At 65.4% G+C, this 24,316-nt stretch overlaps 2 protein-coding genes across 13 annotated transcripts in view; one reads left to right on the top strand and one right to left on the bottom strand.

Annotated features, from left to right (window-relative positions):
• The window catches only part of PALM (paralemmin), a 24,052-nt gene extending 6,677 nt beyond the window's left edge, over positions 1 to 17,375 (bottom strand). For 2 of the 10 annotated variants that reach the window (XM_081285474.1, XM_081285480.1), the window contains exons 1-7: positions 16,540 to 16,726; positions 7,767 to 7,818; positions 7,518 to 7,598; positions 7,293 to 7,420; positions 2,290 to 2,440; positions 1,088 to 1,109; positions 262 to 438 (exon numbers count right to left, since the gene is read on the bottom strand). In XM_081285474.1, the coding sequence (XP_081141600.1) occupies positions 262 to 438; positions 1,088 to 1,109; positions 2,290 to 2,440; positions 7,293 to 7,420; positions 7,518 to 7,598; positions 7,767 to 7,818; positions 16,540 to 16,715 (787 nt within the window). In that variant the 5' untranslated portion in view covers positions 16,716 to 16,726. Of the gene's footprint in view, positions 1 to 261; positions 439 to 1,087; positions 1,110 to 2,289; positions 2,441 to 7,292; positions 7,421 to 7,517; positions 7,599 to 7,766; positions 7,819 to 12,208; positions 12,400 to 15,385; positions 15,574 to 16,539; positions 16,727 to 17,219 lie in introns of those variants that run through there. The other 8 variants (XM_081285478.1, XM_081285482.1, XM_081285479.1 and 5 more) reach the window with 6 other exon arrangements.
• On the top strand, positions 15,588 to 24,316 carry LOC308644411 (serine protease 57-like). Of its 3 annotated transcripts, none has more exons than XM_081285491.1 (5): positions 15,588 to 16,412; positions 20,355 to 20,508; positions 20,900 to 21,044; positions 22,345 to 22,608; positions 23,458 to 24,316. In XM_081285491.1, the coding sequence occupies exons 1-5, from the start codon at positions 16,340 to 16,342 to the stop codon at positions 23,650 to 23,652; spliced, it is 831 nt and encodes a 276-aa protein (XP_081141617.1). In that variant the 5' UTR covers positions 15,588 to 16,339; the 3' UTR covers positions 23,653 to 24,316. The 3 variants fall into 3 exon arrangements, with proteins under 3 accessions (XP_081141617.1, XP_081141618.1, XP_081141616.1); XM_081285492.1 differs by lacking the exon at positions 15,588 to 16,412 and adding an exon at positions 17,755 to 17,891; XM_081285490.1 differs by lacking the exon at positions 15,588 to 16,412 and adding an exon at positions 19,588 to 20,100 and having other exon boundaries at positions 23,458 to 24,240.

Here is a 24,316-nt window from a genome sequence, read left to right as displayed (position 1 = left end):
CCTGGGTTAAAGTCGCCATGCGCGGGGCCTGCCTTCCTGGGGAAGCCTGGCCGGGTGTGGCCCAGGGCCAAAGCAGAGGATGCCGGAGGCCCACCCCCAGCCCAGAGCCTCAGCCTCAGTCCAGACACCACCCCGTGACCACTGCCCACTTCTGACCCGGCCAGGGCAGGTCTGGGTCACCCCCACCCCCCCAGGCCCTGAGGACTGAGCTGTGGTCTGGTCGGCGGCAGGACACAAGGGTGGAGCCTGGGTACCACCCACCTGCCTTCACCATGGGGGAGCCTCCGATGGTCCGCACAGGGGTGTTGGACACCTGTTTCTCTGCTGGGCAGGCAGGGTGGAGAAAGGGCGGAGAGAGAAGGTCACACAGCCTCCACAGGCTCGACTCACCGCCGGTGCATGCACCCAACTCCTGGGCCCCTTCCATGCACGTGGACCCTGATGCACACAGAGCCCCCCCAAAGGAAATGCCAAGTGGGGTTCTCATGGCTCAGCTCAGACGACCTTCACCACGTCCGGAGAGGCTGCATGGATCTACTTTAATTATTAATTCTACAGTAGGTCCAGGAGACCCTCTTCTCATGAATAATCAATTAACACACCACAAATCAGGCCTCAGAGACGTGGGCTGCCCCATCCACCGGGGCCGGCCCTGGTGCTTTGCAGGGAGACAGGCCCCCCGAAAACAGGCTTTAAAAACGGACTGGTGTTTCACAACTCACCGAGCGTGGACTTATGGAACCTCATGCAGTATCATGCTTACGTCTAGACTCTGTCCCACGTCATGACAGGTGAGTGGCCCACACCTGTCATCCAGCGGCCACCACGTGGGAGGAACGCTCGGTGGGATGGCCTCAGCAAGCAGGGACCCACCTGCCACGGCCGGGTCTCAGTCCCGCGGCCTTGGTCTCTAGGGCAGGATTTCTGGCCCCACGTTACAGACCCAAGGACAGGCCGACCCGCCCGCCCGCGGGGACCGTCGCTGGGCCCCTCCCGCGGCCGTGGTGAAGCCGAGCGCAGAGACCGGGCAGGCAGAGCAGGCGCCCCCTCCCGCCCGCCGCCAGGGGGCGCGCGGCCCCGCGCCTACCTTTGGGCGTGCCCGGCGGGGTCTGCAAGAGAGAGGCAGAGGGTCAGCCGCGACCCGGTGCGCCTGTTTCCCGTCCCTTCTCTCCCGGCCGTCACATCCCCTGGCGTGGGGGCCGGAAATGTGGGAAATGGGGGGGGTCACCCCGCCCCCGCCTTCTGGTCCCCCACCACTCCAGGGCTCCACTCCCGCGGCCAGCTCTGTGGGGGTCTTCCCTGCCCGGCGGCCGGCCGTCTTCTGGCTGCTCCTTCACGCCTCACCTGAAAGGCTGCTCACCCTTCCCCACAGGGGCTCCTGGGTCTCTGGCCCTCCCACCAAGTCCCCCTCTCTCAAGTGGGCAGGGGCCGGCTCCCGGTCTCCAGGAGGAGGAGCCGGAGCTTTGGGCACGCCCACTGCCCCTGAAGTTGCTGTCCTGGTCAGGGTCTGCCTCTCCCCAGGAAGCCCGTAGGCAGCACATTTGCAGTCTGCCTGCAGAACTCCTACTCAACCTTCAAATCCCACACCCTCCAGGAAGCCTGCCCAGCCTCTTGTGGATCACAGGCTTCCTGGGGTCCCCCAGTCCCTCTTCCTGGTCTCCCAAACCAGGCCTGGTCAGCAGGGAGGGTTGCAGACCAACAGCCCCAGAGGACACAGCTGCAGCTCCCTGGGTCAGGGGCCATACTGACCCCACAAGACAGGGGGGCAGGGAAGGAGGCAGGCCCCAGGGCCTCTGAGCCCCCTGGGAGAGGTGTGGGGCACCACGTACACAGGTGCTGACCCTGACTTGGAGGTCTGTCTTAACATGTCTGCTCCAGGGCAGGTCCCAGAAGCCAAGGCCAAGCCAGAGGGTGGCCTGGGATTCATCTCTCATCCCAGGGGACACTGCTCTCACCTGGAAGGGCTGTCCAACACAGGGAGTGCCCAGCACAGGGCCGGGGGCTCAGAAGGTGCAATGAGAGGGGATCCATCAAAACCTCCCTCCCATGGGTCTGGCTTCATCTAGGCTTGGCCCACCACTCCCTGAGCCCTTGCCATGTCCCCAGCTAGTATTCTAATAGCTCTTGCATCTTACAGATGGGGAAACTGAGGCTCAGAGAGGCCAACAACATGTCCCAGGCTGCACAGCTGGGCCCCAAACCCCAGCACCTGCTGGGATCTGAGCTTGGGCCACTGGGCATCTGCAGAGCAAGGGGTCAGAGCAGGGATCTGCCCACTCTTCATCTCACCTGTTCTGGGGCGCACACCAAGTCCCCCCGGGGCTGCTCCTTGGCTGGGCTTGGGGCCAGGGTCCGGGCTGGACTGGGCGCTGCCTTGTCCTCTCTCAAGGGGGCAGGGGCCGGCTCCCCGTTCTCCAGCACATCGATCTCCTTTTCCAGCCTGAGGAGGGGCAGGTTGAAGGCCTCTGTGTGCCGGGCCCTTCTGGCACTCTTGGCCGAGGACCGGCTGGTTCTGACTTTTCCTCACAGCCCTGCACCACGGTATTCTCGGTACTCTCGTCACACCGCTCAACAGTCGGAGAAACCAAGGCACAGCACAGGGTCACGGGCCAGCAAGGAGCCACCGGATTCACCCCAGGGCTGGCTCGGCACATCCCTTCACAGTTGGCTGCAGACTCCCCACTTTCCACTCAAACCCATTTTTTTTCCCCCACAGGAAACATTCTCTCTTCAGGGACAATGGAAAAAAACGTCACTTTCTAAGAGTCAGGAGATAATGGTACAAATAAACCCAGTGAAAACCAAGCCAGGCTGGGAAGCCCAGCGCAGCTCAGGGGGCTCGCCAGGCCTGCCACCGCGCCCCAGGCCACCCCCAGGCCACCCCCAGGGCCACCCCCAGGGCCACTCCCGGGCCGCCCCCAGGCCACCCCCAGGCCACCCTCAGGGCCTCCCCAGGCCGCCCCCAGGGCCTCTCTGGCTGTGCTCCTGCCTGCAGGGGGCGCCTGCCAGCCCACCCGGCCAGGGCCAGGCTGAATGAAGCAGCTGCAGGGATCCCTGCCTCCCTGCTGGGGAGGGACCCCACATGCCTATCTCACCACCCACCACCCGGGGCCAGTCCCCCCACAGGCTTCCTCTCAAACCAGTCGGTCAGGACTCTGGCCAGCTGAGGTCCAGCACACGGGCCCTCTCCCCATTTTGGTCATTTCTCTCTTCCCTGACACCATCACCCCTGTCACTCCTGCCTGCCCGGAAACTCCAGGCGTTCTGTCCCAGCAGGGAGGGACACTGCCCCATCCTGCCCGCCCCACCCGCCCCAGGCTTCCTGCAGGCCTAGCTGCCCAGGGCCCAGCACCGGCAGGACCACGCAGGGAGCCAGGAGGAAACTGCAGTCCAGTGCTGGGGGCCACATCCGCCTCCTTCCTGGCCTCTTACACCTGGGGCTGTTGACAGCCGGTGGGGGTCCCTAGCCCAGAGGCCAGCAGGGCAGCCTCAGTCCCCACGCCCCGCTAAGCCTGCTGCTCCAGCTCCAGGGCTGCCCATGTACCCTCAGGACAGCCCTCGGGGCTGTTCCCTGCCCAGTACCCTCAGGACAGCCCTGGGGGCTCTTCCCTGCCCAGTACCCTCAGGACAGCCCTAAGGGCTCTTCCCTGCCCACATACCCTCAGGACAGCCCTAAGGGCTCTTCCCTGCCCACATACCCTCAGGACAGCCCTCGGGGCTCTTCCCTGCCCAGTACCCTCAGGACAGCCCTGGGGCTCTTCCCTGCCCAGTACCCTCAGGACAGCCCTCGGGGCTCTTCCCTGCCCAGTACCCTCAGGACAGCCCTCGGGGCTCTTCCCTGCCCAGTACCCTAGGACAACCCTCGGGGCTCTTCCCTGCCCAGTACCCTAGGACAGCCCTGGGGCTCTTCCCTGCCCAGTACCCTAGGACAGCCCTCGGGGCTCTTCCCTGCCCAGTACCCTCAGGACAGCCCTCGGGGCTCTTCCCTGCCCAGTACCCTAGGACAACCCTCGGGGCTCTTCCCTGCCCAGTACCCTAGGACAGCCCTGGGGCTCTTCCCTGCCCAGTACCCTCAGGACAGCCCTCGGGGCTCTTCCCTGCCCAGTACCCTCAGGACAGCCCTCGGGGCTCTTCCCTGCCCAGTACCCTCAGGACAGCCCTCGGGGCTCTTCCCTGCCCAGTACCCTCGGACAGCCCTCGGGGCTCTTCCCTGCCCAGTACCCTCGGACAGCCCTCGGGGCTCTTCCCTGCCCAGTACCCTCGGACAGCCCTCGGGGCTCTTCCCTGCCCAGTACCCTCAGGACAGCCCTCGGGGCTCTTCCCTGCCCAGTACCCTCAGGACAGCCCTGGGGCTCTTCCCTGCCCAGTACCCTCAGGACAGCCCTGGGGCTCTTCCCTGCCCAGTACCCTCAGGACAGCCCTGGGGCTCTTCCCTGCCCACATACCCTCAGGACAGCCCTCGGGGCTCTTCCCTGCCCACATACCCTCAGGACAGCCCTCGGGGCTGTTCCCTGCCCACATACCCTCAGGACAACCCTCGGGGCTGTTCCCTGCCCAGTACCCTAGGACAACCCTCGGGGCTCTTCCCTGCCCAGTACCCTCAGGACAGCCCTGGGGCTCTTCCCTGCCCAGTACCCTCAGGACAGCCCTGGGGCTCTTCCCTGCCCAGTACCCTAGGACAGCCCTGGGGCTCTTCCCTGCCCAGTACCCTCAGGACAGCCCTCGGGGCTCTTCCCTGCCCAGTACCCTCAGGAGAGCCCTCGGGGCTCTTCCCTGCCCAGTACCCTCAGGACAGCCCTCGGGGCTCTTCCCTGCCCAGTACCCTCAGGACAGCCCTGGGGCTCTTCCCTGCCCAGTACCCTAGGACAGCCCTCGGGGCTCTTCCCTGCCCAGTACCCTCAGGACAGCCCTCGGGGCTCTTCCCTGCCCAGTACCCTAGGACAGCCCTCGGGGCTCTTCCCTGCCCAGTACCCTCAGGACAGCCCTCGGGGCTCTTCCCTGCCCAGTACCCTCAGGACAGCCCTCGGGGCTCTTCCCTGCCCAGTACCCTCAGGACAGCCCTCGGGGCTCTTCCCTGCCCAGTACCCTAGGACAGCCCTCGGGGCTCTTCCCTGCCCAGTACCCTCGGACAGCCCTCGGGGCTCTTCCCTGCCCAGTACCCTCGGACAGCCCTCGGGGCTCTTCCCTGCCCAGTACCCTCGGACAGCCCTCGGGGCTCTTCCCTGCCCAGTACCCTCAGGACAGCCCTCGGGGCTCTTCCCTGCCCAGTACCCTCAGGACAGCCCTCGGGGCTCTTCCCTGCCCAGTACCCTCGGACAGCCCTCGGGGCTCTTCCCTGCCCAGTACCCTCAGGACAGCCCTCGGGGCTCTTCCCTGCCCAGTACCCTCAGGACAGCCCTCGGGGCTCTTCCCTGCCCAGTACCCTAGGACAGCCCTCGGGGCTCTTCCCTGCCCAGTACCCTCAGGACAGCCCTCGGGGCTCTTCCCTGCCCAGTACCCTCAGGACAGCCCTCGGGGCTCTTCCCTGCCCAGTACCCTCAGGACAGCCCTGGGGCTCTTCCCTGCCCAGTACCCTCAGGACAGCCCTGGGGCTCTTCCCTGCCCACATACCCTCAGGACAGCCCTGGGGCTCTTCCCTGCCCACATACCCTCAGGACAGCCCTCGGGGCTGTTCCCTGCCCACATACCCTCAGGACAACCCTCGGGGCTCTTCCCTGCCCAGTACCCTCAGGACAGCCCTCGGGGCTGTTCCCTGCCCAGTACCCTAGGACAACCCTCGGGGCTCTTCCCTGCCCAGTACCCTCAGGACAGCCCTGGGGCTCTTCCCTGCCCAGTACCCTCAGGACAGCCCTGGGGCTCTTCCCTGCCCAGTACCCTAGGACAGCCCTGGGGCTCTTCCCTGCCCAGTACCCTCAGGACAGCCTCGGGGCTCTTCCCTGCCCAGTACCCTCAGGACAGCCCTCGGGGCTGTTCCCTGCCCAGTACCCTAGGACAACCCTCGGGGCTCTTCCCTGCCCAGTACCCTCAGGACAGCCCTGGGGCTCTTCCCTGCCCAGTACCCTCAGGACAGCCCTGGGGCTCTTCCCTGCCCAGTACCCTAGGACAGCCCTCGGGGCTCTTCCCTGCCCAGTACCCTCAGGACAGCCCTCGGGGCTCTTCCCTGCCCAGTACCCTCAGGACAGCCCTCGGGGCTCTTCCCTGCCCAGTACCCTCAGGACAGCCCTCGGGGCTCTTCCCTGCCCACATGCCCTCAGGACAGCCCTCGGGGCTCTTCCCTGCCCAGTACCCTCAGGACAGCCCTGGGGCTCTTCCCTGCCCAGTACCCTCAGGACAGCCCTCGGGGCTCTTCCCTGCCCAGTACCCTCAGGACAGCCCTCGGGGCTCTTCCCTGCCCACATACCCTCAGGACAGCCTTCGGGACTCTTCCCTGCCCACATACCCTCAGGACAGCCCTCGGGGCTCTTCCCTGCCCAGTACCCTAGGACAGCCCTCGGGGCTCTTCCCTGCCCACATACCCTCAGGACAGCCCTGGGGCTCTTCCCTGCCCAGTACCCTAGGACAGCCCTCCGGGCTCTTCCCTGCCCAGTACCCTCAGGACAGCCCTCGGGGCTCTTCCCTGCCCACATACCCTCAGGACAGCCCTGGGGCTCTTCCCTGCCCAGTACCCTAGGACAGCCCTCCGGGCTCTTCCCTGCCCAGTACCCTCAGGACAGCCCTCCGGGCTCTTCCCTGCCCAGTACCCTCAGGACAGCCCTGGGGCTCTTCCCTGCCCATGCCTCAGCCAATCTTGGTCCTGGAGCCAGTAATCCTGACTGCTCAGGACCCTGTGCCACCTGAGCCCCCATCCCTGGCTCCTACCCAGAGACAGACCCTCCAGCTGGGCCTGGAGATGGACCCCAGACATTGACAGACCCTGGGAACTTGGAGAAGGACCCTAGGAACTTGCTTGGAGATGGACCCCGGGCACCCACCTGGAGATGGACCCCGGGCACCCACCTGGAGATGGGCCCCGGCACCCACCTGGAGACGGACCCTGGGCATTGATGGGCCCCGGGCACCCACCTGGAGACGGACCCTGGGTACCCACCTGGAGATGGGCCCCAGCACCCACCTGGAGATGGACCCTGGGCATTGATGGACCCCGGGCATCCACCTGGAGACGGACCCTGGGTACCCACCTGGAGATGGACCCGGGCACCCACCTGGAGATGGACCCGGGCACCCACCTGGAGACAGACCCTGGGCATTGATGGGCCCCGGGCACCCACCTGGAGATGGACCCGGGCACCCACCTGGAGATGGAGCCCTCCAGGAGCTGAACCCTCTGCTCGTCCTCCTGCATCTGCCTCCTCATGTCCTCCCCGTCTGAGGTCGAGGAAGGTGTCCCCTCCAGCAGCCAGCGCTCCCTCAGGGCCTTGGACTGTGCAGCAGGGGTCAGGGTCAGGTCAGGACTGGGGTCAAGGTCAGGAGTGGGGTCAGGGCCGCCACCCAGGGCCCCCGTGGCCCCTCCCGCGGACCTTGAGGTGCTGCAGCTGCCTCCTGTCCTCCTCCAGCTGCCGGCGCTTGCCCTCGATCTCCGCCTGCCTCCTCCGCCTCTCCTGGTGGGGGAGTCGCAGGGTCAGCCCGGCGGCCACAGCCCCACACCCCTTCCCGAGGCCCCGCAGGCCTGTGTCCTCTGGAAGTGAGGATGGCGCTGGGCCTGCCGTCCCGCCCCAGACCCCCGTCCCCCAGTGCCCAGCCTCCCGTCCCTGGTGGGCAGGACTCACTGCAATGGCCTGCAGCCGCTCCTGCTGGGCTGAAGCATCCACCTCGAGGACCCTGGGGGTGAGACAGGTCACACTGGTCCACTCTGCTTCCAGCCAGCCCCTGGTTCTGCCCTTGTGCATGGACAGTCTTGCTACTGACCCTTTCCCTCTGGAGAGTGGGCCCTTCCCTGCCCCTCAGAGGCAGCGGTCACTCTATCAGCCTCTGAGGTCATTAACTCACTGGGCAGACCCTCCAGCGCCCTGGGCAGGGCCAAGGGAGGGACAGCCTGAGGGAGGTGCACAGGAGGTGACCAGCCCCGCCCACCCATGGGTCTGGGAAAAGGGGGGCGGTGAGCCTGGGCCCGGGGATGCACAAGAGTTCGCCAGACACACGGGCCAGAGAAGGGCACTGCAGGGAGCAGGCTGGGTCAGGGTCAGGACTCTCGCCCACCCAGAGGGGAACCAGACGACCGCCGGCCCTGGGTCTTCTAGCGCTTCCCACACCCAGAGCCCCAGAAGGCCCAGAGAGGGCGTGAGCTTTCCAGGCACGCACATGGAAGCACAGCGGGTCCTGGCTCTGGGCAGGGAACCTCCACAGCCTCTCCAGGGCTGGTGTGCAGCAGGTGCTCAAGAAGCGCACATGGCCACACGCACCCAGGGACAGGGCTCTGAGCTGCTGGAGGACCCTGGGAGAACTCCTGCTCCCTGACCCTGTCTGCCCAGCATCTGCTCTGGCTGGCCAGAGAGCTGCCTGCGGTGGGAGCCTGGCGAATGCTGGGGACGCTGCTGGCCTGTCGCCTCTGCTTCTGCAGAGCCAGAGAGCCACCCGCCTTGGGCCTGAGGTCGGGTCCCACCGCCTGCCCCGAGGCCAGCTGCCCGTGTGGCTGCCCGGGCGGGCCTGGCGGCAGGGGAGTGAGGCGCCGGGGGAACAGACCCCCCAACTGCTGTCCCCCCCCCACCCCTCACCTCTCAGAAACTAAAGACTGTCCTTGGGCTGGCTGCTGTCCTCAGCCCCCTTGGCACGTCAGCCCTGGCGCCCACCAGAGTCCTCCCCAGAGCCTAGTACCTCTCTGGGCCTCAGTTTCCCCATGTGCCCAAGTGAGGAGTGACAAGTACCTCTAGTTCCAAGACTTCCCCTGATATCCCAGAGTTGGCCAGGAAGCAGTTCCCCAGCCCCCCACCACGCTGGCTCCACCTCAGCCCAGCCTGGAAGGCTGCTCGGGGGGACAGACAGACAGCCCAGCTGCAGTCCCTGGCCTGACCCCCCGGGCTCAGCTCCCAGCCTCACCAGGACTGCGGAGTCACCCTGCTCCCAGCCCAACAGGTGACCCTGCCCAGACCCTCCCTTCCTGGCAGGCAGCACCTACCGCTCCCAGTGATTCCCAGGGGCCCATCTGTGGCTTCCCATCTCCCTCCCGGGATGCCAGGTTTGGCGGATGGGGCTCAGGAAAGGTTTGATCCAGTTTTCTGACGTAAGGTTCTTCCTGAAGGGCCGGAGCAGCTAGAGCTCTGGGCCAGCCCTGCTGTGATGCAGGCTGGGGTGTCCCATTCTACTCCCCACAAAGATCTGTCCTCCCTTCCTGCTGGCCCCACATTTCCCTGCGCCAGCCCAGGCCTCTACATCTCCTGCTGCCTTAGCCTGGCCCACTCTCAAACCAGGCAGCTTTTCAAATGAGAAGTAGGCCCTGTCACTCCCTTGCCTAAAGCCTCCTTGTCCCATCACTCCCAGGATGGAACCGGTCTGGAACCTGGCAGGGCCCAGCCTCTGTGGCCTCTCCACCCTGCCCCTCTGGCCGGCCCTCCTGTCGTGTGGCTCTGCACGCTGTGCAGACCTCATCCCTGAGCAGGGCTGCCTCCCATTTGCTGGGTCCCGCGTGGCTGGAAACCAGGTCCAGAGGACAAGACCAGAGGTGGCCGAGTGGCCTCCAGCAGTCACTGTCCCTGAGAGCCACCCTGCAGACTCCCTTTCCAGTTCTGAGGCAGCTGGCAGAGCTGGGGCGGGGGCCTACCCAGGCCTCTAAGACCCTGATGCACCCGGGGGCCGCCCGAGGTGGGCAGTCCAGAGCCCTGTCCCCACCCTGGCAGTCAGGTGGCCGTTCAGACCGGACACAGGGACGGCTGTACGGCCAGCTTGCCAGGCTGGAGACAAGGCGGGTAGTGTCCTTGCTTGGGCGGACTGTCCCCTGGGCCAGGGCAGGGGAAGGTCAGGCGGGCACAGAGAGGCGCCAGGACCAAGCTCCGGGAGAGGCCCGGGAAGTGCGTTTCCCCCTGCAGTCCCCACCCCAGGCCCCATCCCAGACTGCGAGCCCAGACCGTGCGCCCCTCTCCCTCCCCCCCCCCCCAGCCTGGGGGCGCCAGAGCCACCCGCCGCGCCCCCGGGCGCCACAGCGGGGCGGGTGATGGATGGAGGGCCCGCGGGAGGCGGTCGCCTTGGCAACGCGCTGTCCCCATGGCAACAGGGAGGCCCGGCACGCGGGGGCGGGGCCAGCGCCGAGCATCTCCACCCCCAGACGTGGCTGGGGGGCGGCGCGGCTTCCTGCAGGGGCCTCAGGGGCTGCCTCTAGGGTGCGGGGTTTGTCCACCCCCGGGCTGCAAGAAGGGTGGGCTTCCGGCCCCCCCCAGCATCTACCAGGAGGGGCAGGATAAAGACAGCGAGGCGGAGACTAGAGAGGCCTCATCTGCACAACCTGGACATCAATAAAGGAAAAGGGCACTGAGCGCTAGTGCGGTAAAGTGAGGCTGTCCTCCTGGGGACGCCCTGCCTCCCGAGGACACTGCCCGCCTCTTCACCTGTGAGGGACTAAGGCTGTGGAGGGGCCAGGCGGGTCTGCTATCCGAGGCCCTGTTCTGTCCAGGGCCAGACACAGCCAGGCGCCCCACGGCCCGGATGCGGGGTCTCCTGGAGGCCTGGAGAGGCGGGGCCCCATCACAAAGGGTCTTAGTGCAGGAGGAGAAGCTGGTTTCGCTCAAGGCAGGAGCATTCAGAAGAGAGCGGCAGCAGCCCCCGGCTGTGTGATCCCAGGCAACCCACTCCTCAGCCCTGAGCCTCGCCTGCCTCCGCTGGGCAGTGGGCAGCAGCTCTGAGCTGCTGGGGAAGAGGCTGCACCTGGGTGCCCATCATCGCGTGGGCAGGCGTCCTGTCCGCGCGCTTATTTTAACGGCGCTTGAAGCAAAATCTGGGCTCGAGCGCGGTGCTGTGGGCGGCTCAGGGTGTGGACTGGGGCTGAGAGATACTCCAGGCTCCAGGAGATGAGCTCATGGGGACCCAGCCCAGGAACAGCACACAGGGGCCTCCACTTGGCAGAGCATTTGTTTTTTAAAGGTCCAGAGAGGGCTGGGGATGTGGCTCCAGCGGTAGCCCGCTCGCCTGGCATGCGTGTGGCCCGGGTTCCATCCTCAGCACCACATACCAACAAAGATGTTGTGTCCACCAAGAACTAAAAAATAAATATTAAAAATTCTCTCTCTCTCTTTAAAAAAAAAAAAAAAGGTCCAGAGAGGTTATGCAACAGGCCCCAGGTCACCCAGCGGGCAGGACAGCAGTCTGGAGGTGTGGGGGTGCAGTGCGTCTCCCCACAGGGCTTGCCCTGGCAGCAGCGCTAGGCTGGCAAGAATGTGAGGGTCCCATCCCAGGGCAGGCACTGGGCCCAGTGTCCAGAACATTCCTGTGCTAACTGAAAGGAAGCAGCTGACAGTGACCTTGGTCATGCAGTGGGAGAGTCACGTGGCCCCGGGAGTGAGGTGCCCAGAGCCCCTTCCCACTGTGGGCTGGTGAGGGCAGGCCTCATCTCACCTCTCTGGTCCCCCGGATTCCCAGGACCGGGTCCACCCCCTGCCCTGCTGCATCCCCAGCCTCCCCCTCCCCCAGACCAGCTCCTGGCCCCTGGCCCCAGGGGCTCAGCCTCCTCCTCCCCTCCTCCACCTGCAAGCTCAGCCACCTCTCCCGGGAAGCCCTCCTGGATCTCTGGCCCCTCAGCCCTCCTCAGGAGGCTTCCCAGGGCCCCACAACACCTGTGAGAACAACTCACCACCCAGGGAAAAATCTAGAAGCATCACCTCAGGGCAGAGGGGGCCAGGGCAGGCCACAGACCAGAGAATCTAATCTATGGCCCCCGGCCTGGGGCGGGGAGGAGCCGTACCCTGCCCTGACCCTCACAGCAGGGAGGGGGCAGACCCGCTGAGACCAGCCCCAGAGGCCACCTCCTCACTGAGCCTCCCCTGACCACCTAAGTTTTGCCCCCAGCCCCTCCAAGCCCCCAGCCCACCCCAGAACACAGGATCCAGACCACAGACCAGAACCGTGGAACTCCATGATCTTGCTTTTTTCCTGTCTCCCCAACAGGACAGGGCTGTGCTGTCCCTGGCACACAGCAGGCACTTAATGTCTGCTGGACCAGTGAGCCATCTCAGAGGAAGCCCCCAACCAAAGGTTCCCTGGCCTCAGCCCCTCCCCTGCCACACACCTGCCACCCCCAGGGCCACCTGCCCTGTCACCACCTCTTCCTGCTGAGGCTCTGTCCGGCTCACACTGAGCCAAGGCAGGGTCCTGACCCAGCCCAGCACCCAGGAGTGACAGCGAGGGACGATACAAAGCACCAGGCCTCTGCAGATGGACAAATGGGTACAAGCTGTGGCCCATCCCCTGGAGCGCCCTCACCGTGAGCAGGAGCGAGGTGGCACTGCTGCTGTGTGGACGGGCCTGGTGCTCAGTGAGACCAGACACATGGGGCACAGCCTGTGACAGTGAGAGGAGGGTCCAGGACAGGGCCGCGGTGCAGGGCTGGGGGCCAGGGCCATCTTGGGGGTGACAGTGCTGTGGAATTGGGGCTAGTGATAGTCACGTTCTGGGGATCCACAAGCAGCTGGGCCCTCCTCCCGGGTGCGGAGCCAGAGCTCTGGACTTGCAGTGAGTCTCTGGGCAGTGAGTCTGCTCTCAGTGAGGTCCTCGGGGGACCCAGGGCTGCCCACAAAGCCCCCCGAGTTGCAGGTACACCTCAGACTCACACCCGAAGGAGACCACCGCCCTGTTCCGTGGTGCTGGGAGAAGCCAGGCCGTGGCTCCGAGGGGACTCTCCTGCAGGACTGTCAGTCGTGGCTCTTCCTGACTCCGGGTGGGGCTTCTACCAAGTGCGGGGAGGGTGCTCAGAGGCTCAGATTGGGGAATTTCAGGTCAGGGCTACTCAACCTGAACTAAGAATGTGAGCTGGACACTGGACATGGGTCAGGAGGCATGGACTGGAGCCTCGGCCAGGCTGCGCAGCTCAGTGTGGCTGGCCCATCCAAGCCTACCTTCCCACTGGCCAGGCCAGGCTGGGCTGTGGTCCTGCCACCCACGTGAGCAGCATGAGGCCCTTCCTGGGGCTCTGGGTCAGAGTCGTGCACACAAAGGAAGGGCACTCCTCCTCGTTCTGTGACAGGGGTCACCAGACTCTGCCCAGGCTGCCGCCGTCCACCCCAGGAGGCTGCAGGTCTGGCCATCCCACCTGCACTCCTGTGACCATGCGGTGCCCCCGCCTAGCTGCCCTCACTCTGGCCCTCACCAGCCTGGCTTACTGGGCTCCCCAGCCCAGCTCAGGTCGTCTCTGGGACCAGTGACCAGCTCTGGCTGCCTCTGAATTCCTACTGGAAACCCCTGGCAGGAGACAGCCACCCTGCCTGATTGCTCCTGACACCCAGACCGCCACACAGCCACCATCCAAGACAGCAGGACCCTGCCAGGACCCTCCTGAGCAGGCTGCCCATCCCTGTGGGAGCTCTAACCACCACCAAGCTCTGGAGTCAAACCCAGGAGCAGCAGCCACACCTGTCATCCCAGTGACTCAGGAGGCTGAGGCAGGAGGATCTCCAGCAAGGCCAGCCTGGTATGCCCAGCGACACCCCATCTCAAATAAGATAAAAAGGGGCCAGCGCTACGGCACCCGCCCAGCGTGCATGGCCAGGGATCCAGCCCCAGCACTGCAGGAGGGGAGTGGAGAGGAGAGGCGGGGAGGAAGGGAGGAAGTCCTTCAGTCAGGCCTCCCACCTGGCTCTGGTGGAGATGTTCTTGTCAGAGCCCCAGCTGGCCCCTTCCTGGACCTGCCCCTGGTACCTTCAAGGCCCTTGCTCCTCTGCTGCTCAGCCACTGCCCACAGCTCCCCGTGTACAGTCCAGGCCGGCCAGGATTCAGACCACAGACCAGAGAATGTTCCCATCTCTAGATGCTTCCCACCTCCGGGCCTTTGCACACGCGTGCACCAGGTGCACCCTTCTGTCTGCTGGGTAGACCCTTGAACATACTTCATAGAAAAGGCCTCCGGTGGAAGGGGCCAGGAGACCTTTCCCACACGACTTCTTTCTTGGTATCGGGATTGAACTCAGGGGCAATTTGCACGGAGCCACATCCCCAACTTGTTTTTTTTTTTTTTTTTTTTTAATTTTGAGTCAGGTTATTGCTAAGCTGCTGAGAACCTCACTGAGCTGCCCAGGGCTAGCCTGGAAGGTGAGAGCCTCCTGCCTCAGCCTCCCAAGTTGCTGGGTTTACAGGCGTGGCCACTGCACCCAGTTTCCCCCACACCTCTGACCAGGCTGGGGGTGGGAAGGTCAGCAGGGAGGGCTGTTACAGGGGCAGATGATTGTTTGGGTGAAGACAGGGCAGAAGAAAAAATCAGGTTTTTTTTTTTTCTTAACATTTAAAAAAGAATTTAGCTGTAGTTTTTATGTGGTGCTGAGGATGGAACCCAGTGCCTCACACATGTGAGCCCCAGCCCCAGCCCCAAAAAGTCACATTTTTAAGAGCATCAGCCCACTTTCCAGCTCTGAGGTCCAGGTCCCAGGGAAGGACCCAGCCACAGGCTGAGGCAGAAATGCTGGCACTGGGTGGTATGAAGGCACGGCCTCACCCCACCTGACAGCATTTAATTTTCTTCAGAAGAAAATCGGCCACAGAAAGCCACATGCCCAAAGATCCCCAGGGAGCCACAGAAGTGATGGGGAGGGGGCTGCATACGCCCGGGTCCAAGAACCCTGCCAAGGCTCCCTTCCGCCTGGCTCAGAAAACTAAAAGAAGATGCCACTAGATCTGATACCCTGGATCCTCCCACCCAGGAAAGCACCGAAAAGCTCCCTGGCTGGGTGGTCTCCCGAGCTTCTTGACCTCTCTGGGCCTGTTTCCGCACCGGCCTGACTGCGCAGGAACCCACAGGTTCACCCCATGAGGTACTCAGAGCTGGGCCAGGGAGACAGCGAGTGTCCACCGAGTAAACAAGCCGGCCACCCTGCCCATCCTGCAGCCCCTGGGCTGCCAGTTGAAACTAAATGCCCTCCCTCTGGGGGAGAATGCTACATGGTCACCAAAAAAACCAGAAGTTGTTGCCACAACATGAGAGCCAAACGGCCCTGCGCAGAGCGAGCAGTTAATGGAAGCTGGTTGTCACATTCAGTCCTCACCGGATTCCTGTCTTAACCCACCCGCGTTTGGGGGGGTGGGACCTTGGATTTCCAGCTGCAAGGAACCAGCCAGCGCCCCAGCAGACCTCGGGTCTCCCAGGACAGAGGTCCCCAGCCCAGCACCTGCTCACTGCACCCTGCAGCTCACTGGATACTGGCTGTTTCTGTCAAATCCTCACATTGTTAATGAAAATTCATGGAAGCCTTAAACTCACCGCATTTCAATGTCCTTCAGACCTTCAGTGTGATTTCTGAACTCTGCATCACCCTGGGGGCTGGCCGCAGCACCCAGCCCGGCTCCAGGGGGGGGGGGCCAGGAAATCCTGGTGATGACGAGGTCAGCTGTCCCATTCTGGCTGCCCTGCCTCCCTCCAGGCCCACAGCCCATCTCCCCCCACCCCCGTGGAGAAGGACCAGGAGTGAGGGCCAGGTGTCCAAGACAGGGCTGGCCCCATGAAGCTTCTCCCTACCCTCGGTCACCAGGGAGCTGGAGAGAGCTTTTTCCATGGCTGTCCACAGCTGCAGACACCCAGCCCTCCTTCCACCCAGACATACCAACTGATGGCCCAGTGAGGGCCGCTGGCACAGCTGACCTAGGCCCAAGAAGCTGCAGGGCTAGTGTGGGAGGTACTGTGTGACCCTGGGGCAGCTGCTATCCCTCTCTGAGCCTCAGGATCTTCAGTGGGGAAGGAAAAGGGCGGTGGGAAAGGGAACAATGGGGTCCAACCCTCAGCCTGCTCCTCTGGGTGGGTGTTCTCCCTGCCTCCTGCCCCTGGGCAGCCCCCTCCCATGGCCACACCCTGCCCAGGCCCTGCTGTCAGGAGGCCTGAGAAACTCCCCTGGGCCAAGAGAGCAAAGCAGATAAACAGGCCTCAGAAGGACGGGAAGCAGGCAAGCCCAGGCCCTGGCTCCCCTGAGCCCCTGGCTGGGCTCCCGGGGCGGGTGGGGGGAGCAGGCCAGGCCTTTGTCTGGTGTTTCAAAAGCAGAGGACACAGGGTGTCTCTCCTTTCCCAGGCAGGGAGCATGGCGGTGGCTCCCACCCAGGCCAGGGTGTGGCGGGTCACGGGTAGATCCCGGGAGGAAAGTTACCACTTAGAAAACAGCCAGAGGGAAGGGCTGGGGGAGTGACCTCTGGCCTGGACAGGCTGGCTGGACTTCCATGACAGCCGATGGGTGGGAACGGGGCCCCAGAGGGGGGCACTGCTGACCCTTTCACAAGGTGGCACATCTGGACCACAGAAGGTGCGTCCCCCTCCACTGCCCCTGCAAACCCATCCGGTGACCTCCGGGGGCCACCTGTGTGAGTGAGGGGCCTGGCCGCACTCTCACTGGGAAGAGGGGATGAGCCCAGATGACCACGCACACTCACTGGGCCCCTGTGTCCAGAACACTCTGCTGCCAGCCGCTCCCCGAGCCCACTGCCTCCAGGCTCCAGGACTCCGGCTGTGGCCCCCTCCAGGCCCTGTCGGCCACACCACGGGGTCCCCTTCTTGGGGAAAGGGGCTCAGACTTCCAGAGGGGCGGGAACCAAACCCAGGCTTCCATCTGGGAACCGCCTCAGCGAGGCCCCTCCCGCCCGCCCAACTCCCGGCCAGCCCGGGCGCCAGACCTGGGCCTGGGCAGGGGCTCAGGACACCTGGCAGGCCCTGGGAGCGCAGGGTGGAGCCGGACTGGCCCAGCGCGAATGCGCGGTCCAGGGCGCCAGCCGCGGAGCTCGGGCGGGGGCGGGGGAGGGGTGCCTGGCCAGAGCCGGCCCCTGCCATTTGGGGAGGGGTCGTGCGGCTCCCTGAGGCCGCCCACCCACAGGTGGCCGCTTCTTCCCCGGGGGACGCGGGCGGGCGGGCGTACGCCTCCGCCGGGTCCCGGAAGCCCCCCGCCCGGCCCCCCTCCCGCGGCCCCGGGGTCTGCCGGGGTGACCCAGGAGTGGCCCCTGGGAAGCGGGCCGGGCCCGGAGCCCCTCGGCGCCGCGGTGGCCGCGCGGGGGCCGCGACGCCCCCACCCGAGGCCGGCGTGGGGCCTCCGGGTGGCGGCCCGCGCGCGCCTACTCACTCCATCTCCGCGCGAGGTCAGGTCCGCGGTGCCGCTGCGGGGACGGCGCGGGCGGGCGGGCGGGCGGGCGGCTAGGGCCTGGCGGCCGGGGCTGCGCGGCGCGGGGGCGGCACCGGCGCGGGCATCGCCGCGCGCGGCGGGTATTGTCCGGGCGCGGCCGGGTGGGCTCGTGCGCGCGCCGCGCTCCCCTGCGCGCCCGCGCTGCGCCTCCTGCCGGCCGCCCCAGGCTCGGCCGGCGGTGCCCAGACGGCTCCCGCCCGCGCCCCCGCCGCAGCGTCGGACCGCGAGCCAGCGGCGCCCTCCCCGAGGTGCCGGCGGGGCGGGGGTCGACGGGCCGGGAGAGGGGAGGGAGCCCGCCTCGGGTGGGGACCTCCGCGGGGAGAGCCCGAGCGGGAGAGGAAGGACGGGGCAGCCTGAGGCCCGGCCCGGGCTCAGACTGGACCCGGGCTACCGAATCCCGGGGCGCTGCCCAGAGTGGCTGAGGGGCCACGGGGTCTGTGAGGAAGCCCTCTGGCCACCCACAGGCCCACCCTCTGGGACCTGGGGCTGCAGGCTCGGAGGTCTTCCAGAGTCCCAGTCGTTCTGCTCGAGATGCTGGATAAATCCGTGCTGCTCTGGGCGGCAGGGAGCAGGCCATGCACCTACTAAGCACCTGCTGTGTGCCCTACTCAGGTTAGGAAAGGAGTGCTTCCTTGATGCCCTTCCTCTGCTAGATGCCCAGGCTCCATGGCCCTGGAGACCCTGGGCTTCTCAGAGAGAGGGTCAGAGACCTACTCAACCTGCTTCTACCTCTGCCCACCATTAACCGAGACTCACTCCCCAGGGGGCTGGGTTTTCTGATAGGAGAAGAAAAAGACATGACCAAGATTTAATCTCTCCACTATATAAAGAGCACCAGAAAATCAATGACAACAGCAAGTCGACAAGTATCATCATTCATGAGTCCTCACAGACTGTTGTCCAAAGACAGGGAAATCCATTCAGACCCTTGTGGGAAGACCCTTCAGGGTCCAGTCCAGCAGTTCTGTGCCAGACCCGCTGCTCTGCAGCCCCAGACAAGCTGGCTCCCCTTTCTGGTGAGTTCAGGAAGCCTGCTCCTCAGGGTGCCAGGAGCTTCTTTCTGGGAGTCAATAGAGCACAGTTATTTGTTTTAAAACTGCTGTCAAAGGAGAAGGAAGTGAAACTGACAAAATCAGAGGCTTCAGCCCTGGCCCCTTGCTCCCTTTCTGTGTGGCCTGATGAAGGAGCTTACCCTCTCTGAGCCTGTTTCCCCTTCAGTCACACATGGAGAAAAACAGTGCTCACATCCTCCACATACCTGACACTGCAGGTGACACGGGTCCCAGCCCCACAGGCACAGGGCTGCCACAGGTCTTCCACATCTCTGCCTCTGTGCTCCCCATGAGCTGGGGGAGGTGGGAGCAACGCAGACCAGGGTACCCTGGTGCTGACTGCACCATCCTCGGTCTGAGCCCTGGGGACCCTGACACACAGACAGCCTAGAAGGCCACCAAAGTCAGCACTGGACTATGTTTAGGCTCTGCCGATGACCAGGATGACCAGGAGCATGTGTGCAGCGAAGGGCACCAAGAGGTGGCCAGACCAAGGACAGGGCTGCCCGTGGGGTGGGCTGCAGGTACCAGGTGCTGCAGCCTCCGTGCACTGCCCCCGGCCTCCCTCAGTAGCCCCAGGTCCTGCAGGTGGGGGCTTTGTCCTGACCCTTGGGAGCCCCATGTGCAGCTCCTCCTCCGGCTCCCTGGGTGGGCAGGCCAACAGAGGCTGCCGCTCAGGACCGTCCACGGGCAGAGCCAGCACTGGAGGCTGCTCTGCACCAAGCTCCTCGGGCATTCCACACTCACGCCCCCGTCCCTGCTCTGTCCCCTCTGTGGCCATCTCTCTCCTCTGTCCCCTCTGTCCTCTCTGTGTCTGTCTCTCCTCCCGCTCTCTCTCTCTCTCTCTCTGTCTCTCTCTCTCTCTCTCTGTCTCCTCTCTCTCTCTCCCCTCTCTGTCTGTGTCTCTCCCGTCTCTGTCTTTCTCCCGTCTCTGTCTCTCTCCCCTCCCCCCCCTCTCTCCTGTCTCTCTCCTCTCTGTCCCTCTGCCCTCTGTCTCTGTCTCTCTCCTGTCTCTGTCCCTGCCTCTGTGTGGCTCACTGAGGATGGCAGAGTGAAATGGCATGTCCACACCATGGAGATGGCCTCACTGCAGGGACCCCACCACTGCGATGGCCGTGACCTGCCGGTGCTGTCCCTCGGCACAGCCTGCGGCCCCAGGACACCATCTGCACCTGCAGGATGTCACCCCAGGGGACCGCAGTCCCCCAGGTGGCAGGGTCAGAACCTCCAGAGCACTGTCTTCTTGTCCTCCCAATCCTGAGGTCAGCTGAGGCTGCCCAGTGGGGACATCAATGCTTGAGTGGCAGGAGCTCGGCCACACCCAGTCAGGGTCAGGTCGCCTGTGGGGAGGGGACTGCTGGTGTCCTGGGTTGTGGCCCTGTGGGGGTGCAGAGAGCCCCAAGGTCCAGAAGGTCTGAGCCAGGTCAGCGGAGGCCGGGAGACCAGAATCTAGGCCCTGCAGCAGTCCTCCTGGAGGACCAGAGTCCCAGGGCCCAGCTCGCCTCAGGGCCAGCTCTGGCCCCTGCGCGGAGGACAGCCAGGTTGCCCGGTTTCCCAGAAGCACCCGGCTGTGCTTGGGCGGTCCAGGGCCTCCTGACCACAACCCACAACCCTTTCCCCCCTTCCGGACCGTTGGGTGGGGGTGGGGCTGCAGCCCAGAGGTCTCTGTGGGAGAGGAGCCTGCCTGGCCATGGGGCCCAGGCTGGGGGACTGGGGGCGCCTGCTGCTGACCCTGGCCGCGGCCCTGACACTGCCTACCGGGGCCCCTGGTAAGATCCCGACTCCCGCAGGGGAGTCCCAGGTGGCCCTGCACCTGGCCGTGGCCCTGGGGCAGCCACTCAGCTGGGCATGGGACCCCAGGTGGAAGGGGTGGCCCATGGGTGCCCAACCCAGGCTTACAGGGTCCCCAGGCCCCTGCAGATGCGCTCTCCTGCCCCTGTGTGTCTCTGCCTCTCCCCCACCCTGCCCTGTCCCCACCTGCCTGGTGCCCGGCCTGGCCCCTCACACAGCTGCCCCACTGCAGGCTCCCAGGGGGCGCAGATCATCGGGGGTCGTGAGGTGACTCCCCACTCCCGGCCCTACATGGCCTCTGTGAGCTTCGGGGGCCAGCACCACTGTGGGGGCTTCCTGCTCCGATCCCGCTGGGTGGTCTCCGCTGCCCACTGCTTCAGCCACAGGTGAGGTTCTTCCTGACAGCAGGAGCTGGCCCTGGCCAGCAGGGAGCCGGGCTCTGCAGGGACAGGTGGACACCACAGCTTGTCGGGGTCTCTCGGGACCCACCCAGCAGCAAGGAGAATGGGAGGAGGGGTGGTGGGGTGGTGAGGAGGCAGGGGGACGGTGACCCCACGTGGCTGCCTTCATTGCTGTCGCGTGGACACTGCTATCACCTGTGCCAGGTGGGGGCTGGACCACCCACCTGCTAAGCACCATGCTCACTCTAAGTGTGTCCTAGCCAGGGTTCTGAGCGGTCCTGCAGCTCCTGAGATGTCACTGAGCTGAGGCCCAGGGCTAGGCCCCTGTCTTGGAGGAGGGTCTCAGGCCCCTGTTCTGTCCTGCCACTCTCCATAGGGACCCCCGAGCGGGCCTGGTGGTGCTCGGGGCCCACACGCTGCGCCCCACGGAGCCCACACGGCAGGTGTTCGGCATCGCGGCGGTGACCAGGCACCCCGACTACCAGCCGGCCACCCACACCAACGACATCTGCCTGCTGCGGGTGAGCAGGGCGGCCACACCCAGCGTGACCTCTGGATTTGTGTTTTGTGGTGCTGGGGACCAAAGCCAAGGCCTCGCCTGCGCCAGGCGAGAGCCCACCGCTGAGCCGTTAGCACCCCATGAGGCGGAGGGGCCCTGTGAGCACCTGAGCCTGTCACACCCCTCCTGGCCCAGTCACCTGGCTCCGCCTCCCACGTGCCCCTCCTCCTGGCCCTGGCGCCTGGAGGACCAGGGATCTTTCCAGTATCTGCTCGGTGCCCTTCCCTGGCGTTTGGCAGCCCGCCCCTCACCTGTCCCCTGCTTCTGTCTGGCACCAGAGTCACCTGTACACCTGGGCCATTGCTTGATGCCTCCTCTGGACCTTGATGGCCACCCATGGTACAATCAGGTGCTCCATACTTGAAAGAGGGGAGGGGTGAGGTCCAGGCTTCCATCGAAGACCGCCGCTTGCCCTGGGCTGCAGGGGCCCTTCCGTGGGAGTCCTGGGAGCCCTGCATGGCCCTCCTGCCTGGCCTCTGAGTCCCGGGTGGGCCCAGGTGCCCCCAGGGCCTGGTATTCGGGGGAGCACACCCAACCTGCCCTGGGCCTACGAGACACCCGCACGTTCCATGGACAGGTCGGTGGACAGGTGTGGGGGCACGTCCTTCCCTAGCCCATCAAGGAGGTCTGCACTCCCAGCTGCCACGGCCTGGGGGGCCTGCTCACCCGACACCCCAGCGCCCTGCACCTGCTGCCCACCTTCGCTGGGCCCCTCTACAGATGGGGAAACTGAGGCAGGCCAGCAGTCGGCCACGAAGTGCCTGCAGCACCCAGGAGTGAGTCCCAGCCCAGGGTCTGCGCCACTGTCTGCCTGAGGATGGCAGCCCCTCGGTCCCAGCCGCCTCCCCGCTCTGCTGCAGCCCCCAGGACCTCTGTGGGCCACAGGCAGCTGCTTGGTTCTGGTTCTGGTTCTGGCAGGGTGCTGGGGCGGAGCCCGGGTCTGCCCCTGGAGCCTGAGTGAGGAGGCTTCCCTGTGGAGGAACGGGTGGTGCCAGGAGGCCCCAGGAGCCTCAGGGAAACTGCCCTGGCAGGAGGCGAGGCCGGCTGGGGAACCGTCGGCCTGGTCCATGTTAATGGTGGACCCCGAGGGCACTGGGGAGCCACGGAGGGCTAAGGGCAGGAAGGAGGCTCAGGCTGGTGAGACGGAGTCTGGTGGGCGGAGGCCCAGGGCACCTGCGGCGGCCCCGGACGGCCTCCTCTGGGCGCCGGGGTCCCAGGTCGGTGCGCCGTGGGCGGAGCCCTGAGTCGGCCTCTCCCCGCAGCTCAACGGCTCTGCGGTCCTCGGGCCGGCGGTGGGGCTGCTGCACCTGCCGCAGAGCGGCGCCAGGCCACCCGCGGCCGGGGCGCGCTGCCGGGTGGCCGGCTGGGGCTTCGTGTCGGACTTCGAAGAGCCACCCCCAGGACTGATGGAGGCCGAGGTCCGGGTGCTGGGCCTGGACGTCTGCAATAGCTCCTGGAGGGGCCAGCTGAGCCCCCACATGCTCTGCACCCGCAGTGCGGACCGGCGGAGGCGGGGCTTCTGCTCGGTAAGTGCGCCCATCCACCCGCTGACGAGGGCAGAGCCGCCGCCGAGGGTTCAGGGCTGGGCCGGGGCGGCCTCGGGCCCCGGGTCCGGTGCTGCGACCAGGAAGGGCGGGGCGTCCCCTGGGCCACCGGGATGTGGTGCTGGCTGTAGGGGTGCGCAGGCACGAAGCGGCACCTCCTGTGCAGCCACAAGCCGTGTCCAGCCGGGGGCAGAGCAGGGCCACAGGGAGCCGCCCCTGCCCGACTCCTGGAAAACTCGTGAACGCGGGCAGCTTTGGGGAAAGGGCCGGGAGGGAGGGTCGTCAGCTCCAGGGAAGAGAGGCGTGGTGTAGACAGACTCCAGCGCCCACCAGCCTGAATCCAGTGCAGGCAGCGCCACCTCGTGTCTCTGGGCCGCTGAAACCGCTACTAGGAGTTCCTACTTCATAGGGTCAGAGCTGAGTCCAGAGGGCAGTTAGGGTGGTTGGACCAGGGGAGATGTTAGGGTGGATGTCCGGGAGGCCTCTCTGAGAAGAGCAGCGTGGAGATGAAATTTGAAGCCTTGAGGTCTGAGGGAAGGTATGCCAGGCAGAGATGGCTTAGAGGACTACTACGTACATTCGGGCAGGTGGTGCACTGCACAAAGATCACAGACTCCACTGGACAAACAGGTCTCTAGGACGTGCAAATGTGGGAAGAGACTGAGGCTGGTGTGGTGGCAGCCCAGAGTCGGGAGCAAGGTTGGGTCCTCAGGGCCTGGAAGGCAGAGGAGAGCACTAGGGAGCTGCTGAAAGGTTTTAAAGCAGGGTGTGGGGTGTTTCCTTTAGGGAAACGAGATCCACGGCCCCTCACCCCCTTCTCCTTCACCCTAGGGGGACTCCGGAGGGCCTCTGGTGTGCATGGGCCGGGCCCATGGCCTCATCTCCTTCTCAGGCCTCTGGTGCGGTGACCCCAAGACCCCCGATGTGTACACACAGGTTTCTGCCTTCGTGGCCTGGATCTGGGGTGTGGTTCGGGGAGGCCGCCCCCCACCTAGGATTGCAGAGCACCGTCTGGGTGCTGCCTGAGCCACAGCCCTGCTGATGACCTGCCACTTGGACTGCAGCACCCCATGGTGGGCCCCTGAAGCCCAGGCACTGGTTGTGGGACATCTCTGCTGCACATGAAGAGAGCAGAATCGAACCCAGTTGATGACTAGACACATGGGCACCAGCCTCTGCCACGGACAGTTCCGGGGCCCTACCGGCCAGTGTCTGTCCTGCCCGCAGTCCTTTCCATCCTTCCATGCCCCCACGGACCTCTGAGGAGGTATCCGGCCCTCCCACCCTGGACCCCAGCATCCCTGCCGAGAAGGCCGAGGAGCCCACCAGTGTCCAGGTGGGGAAACTGAGGCTGGGGAGGGGTGGGGCTGCAGGGATGCTGGACAGGGGTCTCCCTATCTCAGGTGGGCCTGGCCTCCCAAGCCTTGCCCCCGTCCTCTAATGACCACAGCGGGTGGCCAGTCACAGGAGGAGATCGCCCCAGGCTGTATCATCACATGGCTACTACTGTTGCACCCCAACTCTGAGGCCGGGATTTGTTTTTGAACCCCCAGCCAGCTGGCTTCTTGGGGTTGCCCTGAGCTGTCTCCCTCCCCTCTCCTACCCCAGTCCCTCCTGCTGCCCTCCATTGCTTGGAGGTGGAGCTGAGCCCAGGAACACAAGCCCAGGCTTCTCTGGATGCTCCCAGGAC

The sequence above is a fragment of the Spermophilus citellus genome (genome assembly GCF_964194105.1).
Source record: "Spermophilus citellus genome assembly, chromosome: 3".
Taxonomy (NCBI): Eukaryota; Metazoa; Chordata; class Mammalia; order Rodentia; family Sciuridae; genus Spermophilus; species Spermophilus citellus.
The sequence above is the reverse complement of the archived record's forward strand: the minus strand, read 5'-3'. Positions and strand labels throughout refer to the sequence as shown.

Excerpts from the sequence above, each read along its gene's own strand:
- LOC308644411 (XM_081285490.1), top strand. The coding sequence starts at position 20,022 with ATGGGGCCCAGGCTGGGGGACTGGGGGCGCCTGCTGCTGACCCTGGCC. Across the intron at positions 20,101-20,354 it reads ACTGCCTACCGGGGCCCCTG|GCTCCCAGGGGGCGCAGATC; the intron begins GTAAGATCCCGA and ends GCCCCACTGCAG. Across the intron at positions 20,509-20,899 it reads GCCCACTGCTTCAGCCACAG|GGACCCCCGAGCGGGCCTGG; the intron begins GTGAGGTTCTTC and ends CACTCTCCATAG.